Below are 18,936 nucleotides of genomic sequence, written 5' to 3'. Positions count from 1 at the left end.
AATCCAACACTTACTTAATTGTCAGCAAATAGAAAGTACACTCACTGGCCAGTTTATTAGGTACATAACTGCTTGTTAATACAATTTTCTTATCAGCCGATCACATGGTAGCAACTCAATGCATTTAGTATTGTAGACATGCCGAGCATCAGAATGGGGAAAAAAGCTGATTTAAGTCACTTTTAGCGTGGCGTGGTTGTTGGTGCCAGACGGGCTGGTCTGAGTATTTCAGAAACTGCTGATCTACTGGGATTTTTACGCTCAACCATCTCTAGGGTTTACAGAGAAGGGTCCGAAAAAGAGAAAATATCCAGTGAGCGGCAGTTCTGTGGGTGCAACTGCCTTATTGATGGCAGAGGAGAGGTCAGAGGAGAATAGCCAGACTGGTTCGAGCTGATACAAAGGCAACAGTAACTCAAATAACCACTCATTACAATTGAGATATGCAGAAGAGCTTCTCTGAACACACAACACGTCAAACCTTGAGGCGGATGGGCTACAGCAGCAGAAGACCACACCGGGTGCCACTCCTGTCATCTAAGAACAGGAAACTGAGGCTACAATTCACACAGGCTCAACAAAATTGAACAATAGAAGATTGGAAAAACATTGCCTGGTCTGATGAGTCTCAATTTCTTCTGCAACATTCGGATGACAGGGTCAGAATTTGGCATCAACAACATGAAAGCATGAATCCATCCTGCCTTGTATCAACAGTTCAGGCTGGTGGTGGTGGTGTAATGGTGTGGGGGATATTTTCTTGGCACCTTATGGGCCCATTAGCACCAATTAAACATCGTGTCAACGCTACAGCCTACTTGAGTATTGTTGCTGACCATGTCCATCCCTTTATGACCACAGTGTACCCATCTTCTGATGGCTACTTCCAGCAGAATAACGTGCGGTGTCATAAAGCGTGAATCATCTCAGAATGGTTTCTTGAACATGACAATGAGTTCACTGTACCTAAATGGCCTCAACAGTGATCAGATCTCTATCCAATAGTGCACCTTTTGGATGTGGTGGAACGGGAGATTTGCACCCTAAATGTGCAGCTGACAAATCTGCAGCAACTGCATGATGCTATCATGTCAATGTAGACTAAAATCTCTGAGGAATATTAGGATTAAGGCAAAAGAGGGTCGTACAAAAAGCATCGTAATAGAAGGTGTACCTAATAAAGTGGCCGGTGAGTGTATATATGACTGTTAAATGGAATTTAAACAATGTATATAGTCAACCTGCATTTATTTATTTCTTTGTCAGTATTATTAAATTTTCAGCACATTTGATCGCATTTATTTATATTACATAAGAGAAAAAAACTAAGTCTTTTTTATGGCATTCATATTTTAGTATACATTACACGAGTGGTATAAGAAATATCAGTCAGACATGCTCTCTTTAGACTGACCGGTCTAAGCTTCTCATTTTATTCCATGTCTTTTCCCTCTTGTGACCACATGTGTTTAAGGGCTTCTTTTAGGTAGTCTTTGGACTCAAGCAAACAGCCTTGAGCAGCCTGGTATAATGCTCCGAGCGCCTGCTGTCCTTCTCTTTCACCAGCCCCACTAACATCACTTAACACTTCACCATAAATTATTTATTTACCTCCTCAATAATACACACTTCTCCTCCCCGGCTGGGTTTGCACATATTTTCTTTTCCCCCTAAGCTCAAATGTATGCATTGTGAAAGATGGAAAAAGAGACTTGATAAATTCGGCCCATAAGCGAAGCCCCATTCACATGCTCACAGAGAGAGAGAGAAAGGTCACCGCTGGACACAGAACAAACAAATATGTTGTTTTTATAGTACATGAGATAAAATGGTGAGCTTAGGTGGTTTAATATTGAGTTGTTTTTGGTCATTTACAGTAGTGTTTCCCAACTCTGTTCCTGGAGGCACACCAACAGTACATATTTTGGATGTCTGACTTATCTGAACCATTCATTTTAGGATTCTGAGTCTCTTCTATTGTTCTGATGATTTGATTCAGGTGGGGTTGAATACAGATATATACACTAGAAACATCACATACAGACCCTGAGCATACATCAATACCAAGGCCACATTTGTACAGTGCTCCCAGGACAAAAGTCATTCAACTGCACTTGTCAGTAATAAAGCCAATCTGAAGATGCTGGATTGTTGCTGTGTATGTGTGTAGTAATGAGCAAACAAAGAAAACAAAGCATAAAGGCAGAACAATTTATAGGTAAGATTTTGCTTTTTACGTTTTTGTATGTCACAAACTTTTGTGCTTAACAAGTAGCGTTATAGATGATAATACAATCACTTATTAGACTGACCATAAGGCAAAGTAGCACCAGACTCGCACTAAATTCTAGGCTTATGCTAGTTTTGTTGAATAAAATCAGCAAACAATGTAAAAAAACAATAACTACAAGATGCTGTGGTGCCAGAAACTTGTATTATTATCGGCTAAGTGACGTAACAGCTAGTTTTTGAAGTAACCTAACGTTATAAGGGTGCCTGATAACATAGGCATAGCCTCAGTGTGCATACTGTCCCCCCTAAATTATTGAATGTTACAAATATTTTATACCATTTAGATCAGAATGGTGGATATGCACACAAACGAATCGCTTATCCCGTTAGCATTAAAAGTGGAAGTGGGACAGGGGGTGTGTTTCAGGACATGGATTAGATCAAATTTAACATATCAATGGCTCCAAATGGCCAGTCTTCCACTACACGTTGGTCCCACATTTATTTCAAAGGAGTGCAACCCTGTACTAATATGGCGGCTCTATTTACGCATTCCTTTCAATAGACAACAACAGCGTAGGTGACGTTTAATGTAAATATCTATGGTGTTTGAATAGGAAGATGTTGAAAATGTGTACTGTTGGTGTGCCTTCAGGAACAGGGTTGGGAAACACTGATTTACGATACAGTGAACTCCACTAATATTGGTAAAGAATGCTGAGGTCTAATGTCTTTATTTTTTTAAAGGAACACTACACTTTTTTTGAAAATAGGCAAATTTTAAATACTCGGAAAATGACGTTTGATGTTTGTTCAAACTACGTATATACAATAAGTATACTATACTAAGTATAATATACACACAGTCATTAAGTTTTTTAACTAGATTGTTTTATGTTCAATCCACTTAAATTTGTAAAAAAGTAACAAGTCAACTAAATTTCTTCATGTTTACCCAAAACAAATCTATTGTGTGGAACCAAGCATTTTACAGTGTGAGTCACCTGGAGTTAAATAGGCAAGGCAAGTATATTGATATAGCACATATCATACACAATTGTAATTCAAAGTGCTTTACATAAACAAGAAGAAAAGAAACAAGAAAATAAAAATGATTAATAGATTTAAAAATGATTAAAATCAGATAAAAACAGATTCAATTGTGTTAAAACAGATTATAAAAGAATGAAATAGAAAAGAAAGACACTTTTCACAGTATGTCTGATAATATTTTTTTCTTCTGGAGAAAGTCTTATTTGTTTTATTTCAGCTAGAACAAAAGCAGTTTTAATTTTTTTAACACCATTTTAAGGTCAAAATTATTAGCCCCTTTCCGCAATATATTTTTAGATAGTCTAGAGAACAAATCATCGTTATACAATAACTTGCCTTATTATCCTAACCTCCCTAGTTAACCTAATTAACCTAGTTAAGCCTTTAAATGTCACATTAAGCTGTAGTTCAATGTCTTGAAAAATATCTAGTCAAATATTATTTACTGTCATCATGGCAAAGATTAAATAAATCAGTTATTAGAAATGAGTAATTAAAACTATTTTGATTAGAAATGTGTTGAAAAAAAATCTTCTCTCCGATAAACAGAATATGGCTATGTTTAGCTTAGCTTAGCATAAATCATTGTATTAGATTAGACCGAAAGCATCTCGTTTTGAAAAAATAAAACAAAAATGAATAATTTTCCCATCTAAAGTATGTAGTTACATCGTGCTATTTTCTAGGTCAGTATAACTAGGAACTGTAGTTTCATTCTGGCGTAAACCAGTAAAGTTTAGCTTATCCCATAGATATTGCAAGTGTTTATGGTTTAAAATTACAACTATTGGTTAATTCATACAGTATGTTTAGCTTCATGAAACAGTAGGTCGTGCTTGATAAATGTCCTGTGGCTAGTCATCCAGGTTGTACTGAAAATGTAATATGTCCACACAATGTGCTCATATGAATTCCTAGGGGTGCCAATAATTATGGCGCACATATATTTAACAAGATAAGATATTTGTTTTTGTGATAAAACTGTGCTGGGTTTGGATTTTGTTTTATTCTCAATTAGAATGAGAAGACAGATTTTTTCTTAAAGGTCTCATGAAGTGCTTTGAAATATGCTTTTTTATTTGAAGTTTAAAACCAAAACACGAAGAAAGGGTGGGTCTGAGTAGCTCCTCCCCCTTTTTTTAAACAGCCAATAGCATTTTGTTTTAATCACAGCTCTGCCAGTTGATCAAATAAAAAGCAAATGAGAAGCGTCTTATAGGGGGTGGGGCATGTCACACACTAGAGAGCATTTGATTGGTTATGATTTGATGAGAATCTGAAGTATGAGGTGAATAAAACCATTTATCCATTTTGCAGGAAGTGACACTACAGCTTCATGCTTTACATGTTTATATCAGCTTTATATCTCCTAAATGCGAATTTTGACACTGTTTTGGAGCACACTAGCTTATACATATCTTAAAAGCTAACAGTAATGATACTAACATCTACAAAACTTTATTTTAATTTCATAGGACCTTTGAAATTATGAGGAATTATCAAAAGGTTTAATGAGAAAGACGCAGCCTTTACACAGCTTTCTTTTTCATATTTAGCAAGGGTATTAGTGTAGGGCACTGCAGTTTGATGAATAATCGCTTAACTTGACTTTGTTGTTGGTGTCTGCAGGTCGGAGGTAAAGGCCAGGCAGGATGTTAAACCTGATATTTGCCAAGCTGCTTACACGGACTACAGACAGCCGCCAGTGGACTACAGACATCCCCCTGTGGCAGATTACAGACAGCCCCCGACCATGGAGTACAGACACCCGCCTGCGCTCATCGACTACAGACAACACTCCATCGCTGACTACAGGCCACAGGTTACACACAACAACTTTACATATTTACAGCTGCTATAAACACATCTGTGTTGTATGAAAGCCTATATAAATGTGTTTTTAGACAGTTTCTGACAATATAATAACTTTGTATTAAAATATTGCAGTTTCATGGTATTGTGATTACTGCTCTAATTTATGCTCTTTTTAAGTGTCTGGGTAAAAAAAAAACTATTTTCCCCCATTGAACACAATATATTTTATTTTAGGAAACAGTAAAGTTTAGGTTAGTGTTGGAACAGTAAACATGTCAGGCAAAATTTTCAAATATTATTGACTTCTGTTGTCTCCATTAGTTTCATAAACACTGAAAAAACTTTGCAACGCAATAAAAATACCCTTACATATACAGTGGATCTATGAAGTATTCATAGTGCTTCACTTTTTCCATGTTTTTTTTTTGTTACTGCCTTATTCCAAAATGGATTAAATTCACTTATTTCCTAAATTCTACACACAATACTCCATAATGTGTAATCATTTTTTGAAATTGTTGCAAATGTATTAAAAATAAAAAAAAAACTGAAAAATCACATGTACATAAGTATTCACAGCTTTTGCTTTAAATTGAGCTCAGGTACATCCTGTTTCCATTGTTCATTCTTGAGATGTTACAGCACCTTAATTGGAGTTCACCTGTGGTAAATTCAGTTGATTGGATATGATTTGAAACTGCATACACCTGTCTATATAAGGGCCCAGGGTTGACAGTGCATGTCAAAGCACAAGATTAGATTAGATAGATTCAACTTTATTGTCATTACACATGTACAAGTACAATGCAACGAAATGCAGTTTAGGTATAACCAGCAGTGCAATAGCAGCAAGTGCAGGATACAGGAATAAGTTATAAAGTGCAGTTATAGAAAACTATGGTGATATTTACAGATGGATGTACTATGAACATTATATACAGGTTGGATAAGTTATGAACAGATTTACAATATATGAATATATGTGCAGGTTGCTATTAATAATCAGTAGTGTGCAGATAAATAAACATGATTACAAGTGTATATGTTACAATATATGAATATATGTACAGGGATAGATGAACATGATTACAAGTGTATATGTAACAATATATGAATATATGTACAGGTTGCTATTAATAATCAGTAGTATGCAGATAAATAAGCAAGATTACAAGTTTATATGTTACAATATATGAATATATGTACAGGTTGCTATTAATAATCAGTAGTATGCAGATAAATAAGCAAGATTACAAGTTTATATGTTACAATATATGAATATATGTACAGGTTGCTATTAATAGTCAGTAGTATGCAGATAAATAAGCATGATTACAGTGTATATGTATAGTGGGTGTGTACATAATTACAAATGCCCATATGCAGTGGGTATGTACAGTTCAATAAGTAAACAGCTCAATGTGGTGCAGTGAATGTGCAAATGTTAAACAGTGCAGTTATTGCGAGGAGTTTAAGTTAGAGGAGAGTGGGGGGTGTATTGGGGGGGGGCAAAAGAGTCAGTGGGGGGCAAAAGAGTCAGTGTGGGGCAGAGTTCAGGAAGGAGACAGCTCTGGGGAAAAAGCTGTTCCTCAGTCTGCTGGTTTTTGTCCGGGGGAGCCTGAAGCGCCTGCCGGAGGGCAGGAGAGAAAACTGTCTGTGAGCAGGGTGAAAGGTGTCCTTCAGAATACTGAGTGCTCAACGCAAACAGTGTTTCTTCTGGATGTCCTCTATGGCTGGCAGTGTTGTCCCTGTGATGCGTTGGGCAGTTTTCACCACCCGCTGCAGTGCCTTACGCTCAGCAACAGAGCAGCTTCCATACCAGACTGTGACACAGTTTGTCAGGATGCTCTCTATTGTGCAGCGGTAGAAGTTCACCAGGACGGCTGATGAAAACTGGTTCTTCTTCAGTTGCCTTAAGAAGAATATGAGCCTTCTTGATCAGGCTGGAGGTGTTGGTGGTCCAGGAAAGGTCCTTTGAGATGTGGGTCCCCAGGAACTTAAAGGATGAGACAGGCTCAACGGTCATCCCACTGATGTGGATGGGATCATGTGAGCCTGTTCGTCCCTTTCTGAAGTCCACAATGAGCTCCTTGGTCTTTTTGGTGTTAAGGAGCAGATTATTGTCGGTGCACCAAGTGGCCAGATGCTGTATCTCCTCCCTGTAGGCAGTCTCATCATTGTTGCTGATTAGACCAATCACTGTGGTGTCATCTGCAAATTTGATGATGGTGTTAGATCTATTAACAGGCCTACAGTCAACGGTAAAAAGGGAGTAGAGGAAGGGGCTCAGCACACAGCCCTGTGGTACACCAGTGTTGAGTGTGACAAACCAAGCATGAAGACAAAGGAATTGTCTGTAGGCCTCAGAGACAGAATTGTCTTGAGGCACAAGGCTGGGGAAGGTTACAGAACAATTTCTGCTGCTAAGACAGTTCCAATGAGCACAGTGGCCCCCATCATCTGTCAGTGGAAGATGTTTGGAATCACCAAGACTCTTCCTAGAGCTGGCCGGCCATCTAAGCTGAGTGATCGGGGAGAAGGGCCTTAGTCAAGGAGGTGAACAATAACCCGATGGTCACTCTGTTTGAGCTTCAACGTTCATCTTTGGAGAGAGGAGAACGTTACAGAAGGACAACCATCTGTGTACAAACCATACTTGTATGGTACAGTGGCCAGACAGAAGCCCCTCCTTAGTAAAGGGCGCATAGCAGCACACTTGGAATTTGCCAAAAGGCATCTGAAACTAAATTCTTGAGTCTGATGGGACTAAAATTGAACTCTTTGGAGTGAATGCCAGACGTTTGTAGAAAACCAGGCACCGCTCATCACCAGACTAACACTATCCCTACAGTGAAGCATGGTAGTGGCAGCATTATGCTGTGGGGATGAGTTTCAGCAGCAGAGCTGGAAGACTAGTCAGGATAGAGGGAAATATGAATGCAGCAATGTACAGAGTCCTAAATGAAAACCTCCTTCAGAGTGTTCCTGACCTCAGACTGGGGCGACCGTTCCTCTTCCAGGAGGATAATGACCCAAAGCACACTGCCAAAATATTAATGGAGTGGCTTCACAACAACTCCTGTGAATCCTGTGATCCTTGAGTGGCCCAGTCAGAGCCCAGACCTAAATCTTATTAAACTTCTCTGGAGAGATCTTCCCATCCAACCTGATAGAGCTTAAGAGAAACTGCAAAGAGGAATGGGTACAAATTCCCAAGGACAGGTGTGCCAAGCTTGTGGCATCATATTCAAAAAGACTTGAGGCTGTAATGGCTGCCAAAGGTGCATCAACAAAGTATTGAGTAAAGGCTGTGAATACTTATGTACATGTGATTTTTCAGCTTTTTTATTTTGAATAAATTTGCAACAATTTCAAAAAAATCCTCCATTGGTTCCATGTGACGTCACACAGTGGTGCAGTCGCCATTATTGTGGACGAACTGTACTATGCTGTCAATCTGCTGTGGTGCAAAAATAGCTGAATTATGTTGCTTCAGTAGCTCCTTAACTACTTTTCATTACAGTAATGTGTCCTGATGTAATTGAGGTCTAGTTTTTGTGATAATATGATAATGATTGTCTATTGTTAACCCTTTGTGGAAACAATATAAACAGCAAGGCTTGACTTTGTATATTACTGAATTTAAGCACACTGTTTTTTTAGAATCACGGGTAAACAAATAAAATAGCCCTTTAAATTTTAAATGTCTTCTTATTTGTACGACCTAAAATTATGGCGTTTGCTGATACTAGAAAAATCCATCCAATATACAAACATGTATAGTTCAGTGCTGGATTATAATTTAATTTTAGTTCATAGGCACGACAAACAGTAGTGAAGCCATAAATAAATGTACAGAAAAGGAAGTTGAGAGGAGCAAAAGGAACAAAACACAGTTTAAGGTATCTTCAGAAACATCATAATCAGTATTTCTTTGTTCTTGTGCAAAATATTGATTTCATTTAGTCTCATTTAAATGCGCTGTGGTTGTGTGACCACATCTGACACAAATATGTCGGTGAACATAGCTTAAATTAGGTTTTTGGTCCCTATGAATATGCCTTTTTTAATAAAAATATTTAGAACTTATTTTTGGTCATTTAAATATGAAAAAAATCATATTAAATGTATATTGTATAAAGGCTCAATAAAAGTCAACTCCGGGGGTTTTATTGAGAAGCAGCAGTGCCAGACATTTATTTACACTTTTTACATTTCTTTTTCCAGGACTATGACTATTTCACTGTGGAACTGGAGAAAAGTGTGAAGGGATTTGGCTTCAGTATCCGCGGAGGAAGGGAATATAAGATGGACCTGTTTGTGTTGAGACTGGCTGAGGATGGACCTGCAGTCCGCAACGGCAGAATGAGGGTGAGAAAAGCCCTTTCAGACACATCAATCCGAGATGAAACTGTTCCCATTGAGTATCACACTAAAATAATATTAAGATTTAGTTGGAATGTATTTTAGTCTAGTTTCTGATGACAATGTGATTGGGGTCTGCAAGATTTTCTTAAAATAAATATGTGCTTTAAATCAATGATCATGTATTCTGTATAACAAAATGACAGTATAAAATTAGGATCATAAAAAAAGCGATCCTGTTAATGACCCTGTTATAGCTGTTTAAATACAAACGTTCAGCTTTTTAAAATAATTATTGATCTAGGCAGTTTAGAGATTTATACAATATTACACTGGACTGGTTTTGTTGATGTTTAACAAAATACCTAGGACTATACTTTACTGAATAATTTAATGGACAACAGAAATAATGGAGGCAAAGCTGTTCAGAATAAAGATATCTAACATATAAAAGTCATAAATTCCGACTGAGGACAGTTGAATATACTGGCAAGTTGGTTATTCGTGTATATATATATATATATATATATATATATATATATATATATATATATATATATATATATATATATATACATATATACACACACACAGTTAAAGTCAGAATTATTAGCCCCCCTGAATTATTAGCACCCCTGTTTTTTTTTTTTTCACCAATTTCTGTTTAATGGAGGGAAGATTGTTTCAGCACATTTCTAAGCATAATAGTTTTAAAAACTTATTTATAATAATCTATTTTACTTTTGTAATGATGACAGTAAATAATATTTGACTAGATATTTTTCAAGACACTTCTACACAGCTTAAAGTGACATTTAAAGGCTAGACTAGGTTAATAAGATGAACTAGGCAAGTTAGGGTATTTAGGCAAGTTATTGTATAACGATGGTTTGTTCTGTTGATCATTGAAAAAAAATTTGCTTAAAGGGGCTAATTATTTTGTCCCAAAAATGTTTTTAGAAAAATTAATAACTGCTTTTAATCTAGCTGAAATAAAACAAATAAGACTTTCTCCAGAAGAAAAAATAGTATAACATAGTAAAATAGTTTGGTAAACTATTTGACAACATTTTTTTTTTGGAACATAAAAAAGTGTGGCTATAATAATGATCCGACAAGATAATCCAGTAAAAATTTGTTCACAAATTAGCATTTGTGAGCTGAGAGATGCATAAGCATTGATTTTCTGCTGTGACTTGGGCTTGAATCTTAAACTGAACTTAAATTGAAGTTTGCAGCATTAAGGCCCAATCCCAATTCTACCTCTTAGCCCTTCTCTTTACCCCTACCCCTTGTTTTGCACGTTCATGTAAAGGGGGTAGGGGTGTCCCAATTTGTTACATCTCTAAAATGTAATATTTATACCTCATAATTAAATAGAAAATCAGACAAATAACTGCAAAAAGGGGGAGTTTTTTAGAACAAAAAATAACCACACATTTCAATAAGCTACTGTAGCTACAGGCCTGATAGTGTAATGTTAAAATAATTTTTATTAACGGATATAAAGAGAGAGTTTAATAAAGACTTCTGTTTATTTTAGCCATAGTGAAAATGAAACCGGTCTCGTATATCAGTAGTAATAAAAGATGGAGCACAGGCTTTTCTGACAAATTGTTTCAACCGAAATTGCACAAACTACTCTGAGAGATTAGGAAAACTGGGAGAGATCATATACTTTTACATTCAGCTGTTTATTCTGCAGTTAGTTTTCAGGGCATATTATCCAGTCATCAGTCTGCTATATCGTAAGACTGTGCATTAAAATGGGGGGAAAAAACACAAGCATTAACAGCCTTATCATGATGGACTCATTTAATAGTGAACTTGAGTTTAAGTCAGTAAGGGAAAGTGAGTCTTCACTTATGTGTGTACGCACCTTATTCTTGCACGGGAAATTGCCCTGCGCTGTTTTGGCGCTGCTACATCTGAACACAGCTACAGCCTCTCACATGTAAGCAGGGAAAGGCACAGCCAATAAGTGTTCAAATGTGTTTCACGGTGGTGTGACTCAAGGAGACACGATATTTAACACTTTCGACATATCTGCGTTAATATAGACAGCACAATTTTTAAAGTCAATTAAATTATTGGTGGGGACATTTCAATTGTTGGTGGATATTGGTCCATGCTAAATCTACTCCCCTGGGAGAAACTGTAGTGTAAGGTGACATGAATTTTAACTGTAAGTCTATTTGAGCAGAAGTGACAAACTACAAGCTTTACATGTTTCTATCAATTTTATATCTTCTATATGTAAATTTTGTCACTGTTATGAAGCACACTAGCTTATAGATATCTTAAAAATGAACAATACTAAAAAACTAAAAAACTTATTTTAGTTTCATGGGACCTTTAAAAACAGATGGTAGCATAGCAATTTCCATGTTTTTTATTTCTATTCTAGTGCCACCAAGTGGCCAAACTCGGCTATTTTTCTACTCTTACCTTGTATTGAGCTCATTCACGTGTGCCTATTTTGGTAGAAATATCAAATTCGGTTCAAGAGCTTTAGCCATTTTAGTAAAATATTGCTATAGAATAAATAATTATATATCTATGAAATCTCAATCTAATTTTTCAAATACATTTTAAATATATAAATTAAAAACAGGCATATGTTTTGTTCATCTTAAGCAAAAGATTACAATAAATGAGATATAACACACTTGAATTCTCAACTACTAGTTTAGGAGTTATTTGTGATTTTATACTTGTTTACTGTAGCGCCAACCTTTAGACAGATCAGGGAGATATTGTGTGGTCAAATGAGAGACCTATTTATAATGAGTCAGGGACGTAACACTTTATTCTTGGCCATCAGAGTCAGATCTCGAACAATAAACAATTGTCAGTGGTGGGACGGTTCACAGAATTCTTAGTTCGGTTCATATAACGGTTTTGTAGTTACTGTTTTTTAGATTCATTCGGTTATCATTGTAAAAAAAAAAAACTAAAGCAAAACATAACACTTAGAAATTCCATACATCGGCATGAAATACATAGCTTTATAAGTAGGCCCACAAGGAATCTGCGCGCAAAATTCCGTAGATTTTTCGCAAAATTCCGCAGATTTTCAGCTGAATTTCGCAAATTTCCTTAGATTTTAATCCCATCATTAATTCTGTTTATTTACTTGTGTAAATGTGTGTAAATCTGTATTAATTCAGTTTTTTTTTTTTATTAATTAAAGTAATATTATTGACTAATATGAAAATGTTCATCAGATTTATGTACAATGCAGTTTGTACAGTCCTATTTTCTGCAGATTTTTTCCAAAATTCTCTGGAGAATAGCAAAAAACGTCCACAGATTCCATCTGGCCCTGTTTATTAGCTACCATTTACAGTATGTGAAAAAGATAAAAACTTGATCTTATTAATATACTCATTATTTTAAATAAACATGTGTAATTTCTGGAAAAATGTAATGTGTACTTTCACTTTAGACCCAGACTTAAATGACTGTTAAACGTGTGTAGTCTGACGTTGTTACATGCATTCAGCCTGTGTTCTAGCGCAAGAACGTATATTTTTTTAAAAATTAGCATTTGTGAGCTGAGAGATGCATAAGCATTGATTTTCTGCTGTGACTTGGGCTTGAACTTAAATTGAAGTTTGCAGCATTAAGGCCCAATCCCAATTCTACCTCTTAGCCCTTCTACCTTACCTACCTTGTTTTGCACGTTCATGTAAAGGGGTAGGGGTGTCCCAATTCTCTTTATCTTGAAGGCGAAGGGCTAAGGGGAAGGGGTAGATAGAGAGATTTTCAGGACCACACTCAAAACCAAGGGCTAAGAAAATTTCACTGTTATGAATTTTTACGACAAACAAGCACATGTTTTAATATGTTCTTAACCATGTTCGTGTTTTACCGTCATGCTTTAAAAAAACGTTAAAATAAAAACTGCTAAATTCGCAATCTATAATCATAACTTCTGTACAGCAGTCCCACAACATACCATCGAATGCCCTGTCAGAAAAGTCTAGTGGCTGGACTTTTTACAGCGTCTGCTATGATGTTAATGTTGTTTTCGTGTGTTTACATTGATTAATATGGCCACTGTGTTAAATGTACAGTATAGTTACGATCTTATTGCCACATTAGATCGTTATAATAACATAATATCGCTACCTTCAGTAATTTCCTGAAGATAAATACCAAAAAAATAACGCAACTGGAATAAGTACAGCAGTCCAACGACTGATCTCATATAAAGCAAGAGATCCCAATGACATATGATGACGTGTGCAGGTGCTGTAGTGGTGTCCCAATTCTTACGGGTAAATTTTGAAGCCCTTCCCCTTCACACTTTGTTTGAAGGACCAAGGGGAAGGGGTACAAAAATAGAACTGGGATTGGGCCTAATTGTGAAAGAAACACTGTAAACTCTAGAGAACTGAACAAAGTTAAACTATGATAATAGCACATAGTAACATTTCAACAAACTGCTTCAGAGGCTGGTTATGTATTGTGTCCATTACACATACAAGTTTGTTATTTGTTAGGGGTAGTTGGAAGGTAGAGATCTGTGCCCCAGCAGTAGAGCTTTGTCTAGTAACACCGCTGGCTCTGACAGATCACTTTACTGCAGATTGTTGATGTTTGAAAAATTACAATGACAAATAGCCAATACCATTTTTACATCAAATAAATGTGAAAAAAAATCTCCAAACATTTGAAGTGTTGTGTGTTCTTTGTTCTAATTGGTCAGTTAATATGTTATTACAGGGTATCTGTGGGGTCTTAAAATGTCTTAAATTTCCAAAAAAAAAACTCAATTTTAGGCCTTGAAAAGTCTTAAATTCACTGAAATATTGTCTTGTAGGTTTTAAATCATTTTAAACTGGCCTTAATTTTCTTTTGTTTATATAAAGCTACCCAATCAATCCAACATGCATCTAATCACTGATACATCTCAATAAAACTTCTAGCAAAACTATGTTAGTTGTGTTGAAAAACAATTATACACAACTAGGTTCTGCTTGCTTTTTTATAACTAATTAGAATGTTTTTTGATGGGTCAAGTATTTTTTTCAGCTGGGCCATTTAAACAAACCCTTAGCATTCAGCCCATTATAAGTCTGAAATTCCATTCTTCGTGGTCTTAATGTCTTAAAAAGTCTTAAATTGGACTTAGTGAAACCTGCAGAAACGCTGTATTAACACCTTTAAGGCTATGCAAGATCCTGATTCTGAATAAATGTCTTCTGCCCGCAGGTTGGAGATCAGATTATTGAAATTAACGGTGAGAGTACGAGAGACATGAGTCACGCTCGTGCCATTGAGCTCATCAAGGCTGGCGGTCGTCGGGTACGTCTGCTGTTGAAAAGGGGCACAGGACAGGTGCCAGAATATGGTGAGTACCACGATACACGCAGCCAAAAGTTGAGCCGTTCAATAGAAATATCAGGTTTTATAGACATTAGAAGCTTTTTAGAATATAGAATTGATCATGTTTTACAACTAAAAACCTGCTGATTTTGGTTGAAATAAGAGAATGAATGCTCATAAATGTGTTTATAGGACAATTACTCAAGCGGTGCACTGTGTTCTTGACAGGTTGCTTTAGCTGTTAAAAGCTTGAAAGCCTTTAATGACTCTCTGTCTCAATTAAACCTTTCAGTGGACTTTCATCCAAGGCTCCGATATACTGCAGCAGAAATCAAAGAATAAACTTGTATGACGTCATACAAAGTTCAAAGTTTCATACAAGTGTGCCCAAAACAAAATCTGATAAATGCCTTTCAGCAACTACTGGTTGATGACAATGTGTGGGTGTGCCTCTGAAGCTCCGCCTTCTTTGAGGTGGACATTTCTTTTTTTTTGGTTCATTTCTTCAGTTCAGTCCACCGAGATCTCTTTTTAGCATTTAGCATGTCTGACAGTGATGTAAGATTATATAGAAAATATATATGCAAAATAGTGCAAAATCATGTTATTTTAAAGAAAAGTCACAGCATCATGTTTTCATTATTGGTGGTGGCCAAAAGCCAATAAATCAATGGTTATTATATCATCTTTTAGAGAATGGCCCTCCCTGATGGTTTGGATACCCTATTCTATCTATGGGCCATTCTTCAACTACGGGCATTTTTACCCTTGTGAAGTTGAGTAAAAAAACTTGTTCAAAATTACCGTAACACAGCCTCATAAGTTTAAACAATTTGTCTAGTTTTAAGATTTGTAAGAGGACAAACTTAGACAAGAAGAAAAACATTTTTTCCATTGTGAACTGAACAAATGTCAATTCCACCACATCTCAATATACAGCTTATTTCAAAATGAAATGAATTATGGTAGTCAAACATTGTCTAAGATCATTTTTGTATCTAGTTTAACCAATCTTTCCACAATATATATAATAATTATACATTTGCCAATTAAATAAATAAGTTGTATGCTGAATTGTACACCTGTCACACTCTAAAATTAAATATTAATTTGCTTAAGAGCTTATTAGAAAATAAATCAACTGAATTTGTATATTGAAAAGAGCATGAACTTATACATTGCGAATACACTTTTAATGTGTGATGAGAACCTTTTAAATATATTTTTTAAAAATGTGTGTGGTGATGGAAATGACAGTGGTGGAAATGACATTTCAACAGTTTATTTTGAAAAAAGGAAAAATAGCTTCACCGATTAGCTTTGAATTGATACTAGCCTTTCATGTATAAAAGAAACTCCTATTTAACTTAATTTATTTTGGTTTTTGAAAAACATCTTTGAAGGTACAACAGGTTTGGAAATGACGTAGAATTCATGTATTTCCTTATCAAGCAATATTTACTTTGTGTTGTTGATAGAAATAAAAATTTCCTTCCTCTTGAACATTCACTATTCATTTTCATAGAAACCAACTAAATAATCTTACACAAAGTTTTTAAAGTGACATTACAGTGTTGTTGTGGAAATAACACTGATACTGTGCGACAGCTATATTTTGTATAAAAAATAATCTTGATAATAGACCTTTTTCACAGCGGAATTGAACAACAGAAGCGCCCTTCGCAGCAATGTATCGCTATTTCCGGTTTCGCTGGGAGTCGCAGAAACATGACAGCCTCAGGACAGTAGATGACTTTCTCACTGTCAACTTTGCCATAATTTGTACATGAAGACATCGTTCGGTAAATGTGTAAAACTGACGTAGCCTAAATAAAAGTTTATAAAAGATGATACAGAATTTGTGCAGAAAACGTGTCTTACACAAAGCGTTTGCAACGTTAGGTTCCAGTAAGGTGCACAGCCAACAGCATAAGATCTGCTCATTCAAGCCATTAGTAAGCAAGATTAACTAGGCTATTTAACATCCAGCAGGATTAGTTTTATGTCAGTACCTTTTTATTCAGAGTCAGATATAGTGATTGACGAGGTAGCTGTACAGGCAAGTTGCTATCAGGCAATGCGGGAGCCCCGTACATTACAGGTTGTTTAATGCTCATAAGGTTTTCTCAAGTCTGGAAACATGCGTTAACTCCTACTCATGGAAAAAAATATATATATATTTATTTAAAGAACAGCAAATAACATTTTACAATACAAAAATATACATGCCAGGGGGTAATTATAAATAAAATACAAATATACCAAATGTAATATAACATATGTAATAATAAAAAACATTGTAGAGTTCAAACATTTTTAATGGTATTATGCAAGCATATTTCAGTCATCAATACAATAAAATTTGGTTTCTTATTAGTAAATTTACATTTATGAATGTACAATTTTGTTAACAGCATGAGCAAATTAAATAAATAAAACTATTTTCTTTTAGATTAGGATAATCAAGTAAAGCCCAAATGTACATTTTTCCATAATGATTAAAGGTTTTGAACACAAAATATTTGTTAATAATACATTTTTGCACCTCACCCCATAAGCTGATCATGTACTAAGCCAAAATAAGTGTAAAACTGTCTCCTCATATTCATAACAAAAATACAATTTACATTAATCCCACATTTAAATTTTTGCAAATAATGTTTTGCTGGAAAAAACCTGTGGATAAGTTTATAGGATATTTCTTTAATTCTATTTCTAACATATTTCTGTGGTAACAGCCACACTTTTCTTCAATTCACCCTTTAATAAAGACATCCAATAAAATTGGATATAAGATGCAGTAATGATTTCTTTTTGGAAAAGAGTATGAATAGCTTTATCATTACTCTTGGTATTTACTGTAAAACAAAATTTGCCAATACAAGATTTAGTAATATCAAAAGACGATGCATCAGAAGGATGCTCTTATTAATACCTCTAAATAACATAAATGAATAACATGTCTCTGAAGGAATTGAACCAATGACAGTTGAAAACTTGCTGGGTTATTGAGATTTCACCATGAGAAAGGACTCCATTGTAAGAAAAGTATACCATCTTTATTATATAACTGACTAAACAAATAAATTTGTTGTCAAACTAATTTAACCGCATATAACTTGAAACGACATTCAAACCCTTTAATAACTTCACCCATGATTTTCTCTGTCCTTCGTCTTTCCGGAAATTGTGGAAATTAAAGTAAGGGTGTGTTTTTTTTTGAGTTGGAGCAGCCGGGAACGCTGCAATTACAGCAATGAGATGAGCCTGCCATTCTTTCGTACTCCGTCGCATTGAAACCGGATGTAGTAATACGCTGTTTTGTTTACCGGAACCAGGAAGTGTGAAAAAGGCCTATAGTCTTACATTATAAATATTTAAATTATTTCACTAGTGCTTAATTAAGATCCATGAATAGATACCAGATAAATAATATTTTAAAATATTTTTGACACCTAAAAGGAGGATAAATAATATGAAAAAAATATAATAGAATAAGGAATTTGTATAAAATGATATATATTTTTGGATATATGATCAAAGGACATAAAAGTGTCCGTAGTTGAAGAAATACCCTTATAGGGCAGTTCTGTACCCAATTCTGACTCCTGCCAGATTATTTTACACTAGTGATACTGGTAGGTTTGGGGTTAGGTGTGGAGAAAGGGTTAGTATAAGGGATGAAGTTTAGAATTAAAAGCCCTGATATACTTCAAACTAAAGGAGAGAACTAAAATCACGTAATTTCGAATACAATCCAGCCAAACTAAGCTTTTATTGAGTTTGTTTTGGCAGATTGAAACAACTCAACATAGAGAATTTTTGGGGGAGTTTGTTTTGGCTTCTAAACACCTTTCAGCTACTCTAAGGTCTGTAGGAATTACGCAATCGGTGGCTGTGTTCAGGAACTCCGCCTTCTTTAAGAAGATAGCACTCAGAGTGTCAAAGCCAGTCTCCGTAGTGGTCTCCAGTGCAGCCCAAGACTGGTTACTAACTGACACTAAGCAGGTCTGAGCCTGGTCATTACCTGGATGGGAGACCACATTGGGAAAACTGGGTTGCTGTAGGAAGTGCTGTTAGTGAGGCCAGCAGGGGGTGTTTAACCTGTGGTCTGTGTAAGTCCTAATGCCTCAGTAT

At 35.6% G+C, this 18,936-nt stretch overlaps 1 protein-coding gene and 1 long non-coding RNA gene across 26 annotated transcripts in view; one reads left to right on the top strand and one right to left on the bottom strand.

Annotated features, from left to right (window-relative positions):
• magi2b (membrane associated guanylate kinase, WW and PDZ domain containing 2b) overlaps window positions 1–18,936 on the top strand; it is a 251,798-nt gene that overhangs the window by 220,030 nt on the left and 12,832 nt on the right. For 15 of the 25 annotated variants that reach the window (XM_087312249.1, XM_087312247.1, XM_087312238.1 and 12 more), the window contains 3 exons: window positions 4,915–5,107; window positions 9,328–9,471; window positions 14,686–14,824. The exons of 3 other annotated variants lie outside the window; for them this stretch is intronic. In XM_087312249.1, the coding sequence (XP_087168375.1) occupies window positions 4,915–5,107; window positions 9,328–9,471; window positions 14,686–14,824 (476 nt within the window). Of the gene's footprint in view, window positions 1–4,914; window positions 5,229–5,499; window positions 5,656–9,327; window positions 9,472–14,685; window positions 14,825–15,091; window positions 15,153–18,936 lie in introns of those variants that run through there. 7 more of the 25 variants (XM_087312250.1, XM_087312248.1, XM_087312246.1 and 4 more) reach the window with 3 other exon arrangements.
• LOC147837692 (uncharacterized) lies at window positions 16,798–18,094 on the bottom strand. The gene is made up of 2 exons (XR_015526500.1): window positions 17,780–18,094; window positions 16,798–17,397 (listed from the first exon to the last, which is right to left on the bottom strand). It is a non-coding gene; the product is annotated as an uncharacterized LOC147837692 (long non-coding RNA).

The sequence above is a fragment of the Danio rerio genome, chromosome 25, assembly GCF_052040795.2.
Source record: "Danio rerio strain M-AB ecotype USA chromosome 25, GRCz13ab, whole genome shotgun sequence".
Classification (NCBI taxonomy): Eukaryota; Metazoa; Chordata; class Actinopteri; order Cypriniformes; family Danionidae; genus Danio; species Danio rerio.
Note: the sequence above shows the minus strand (reverse complement) of the source record. Positions and strands in the feature narration are given on the sequence as shown.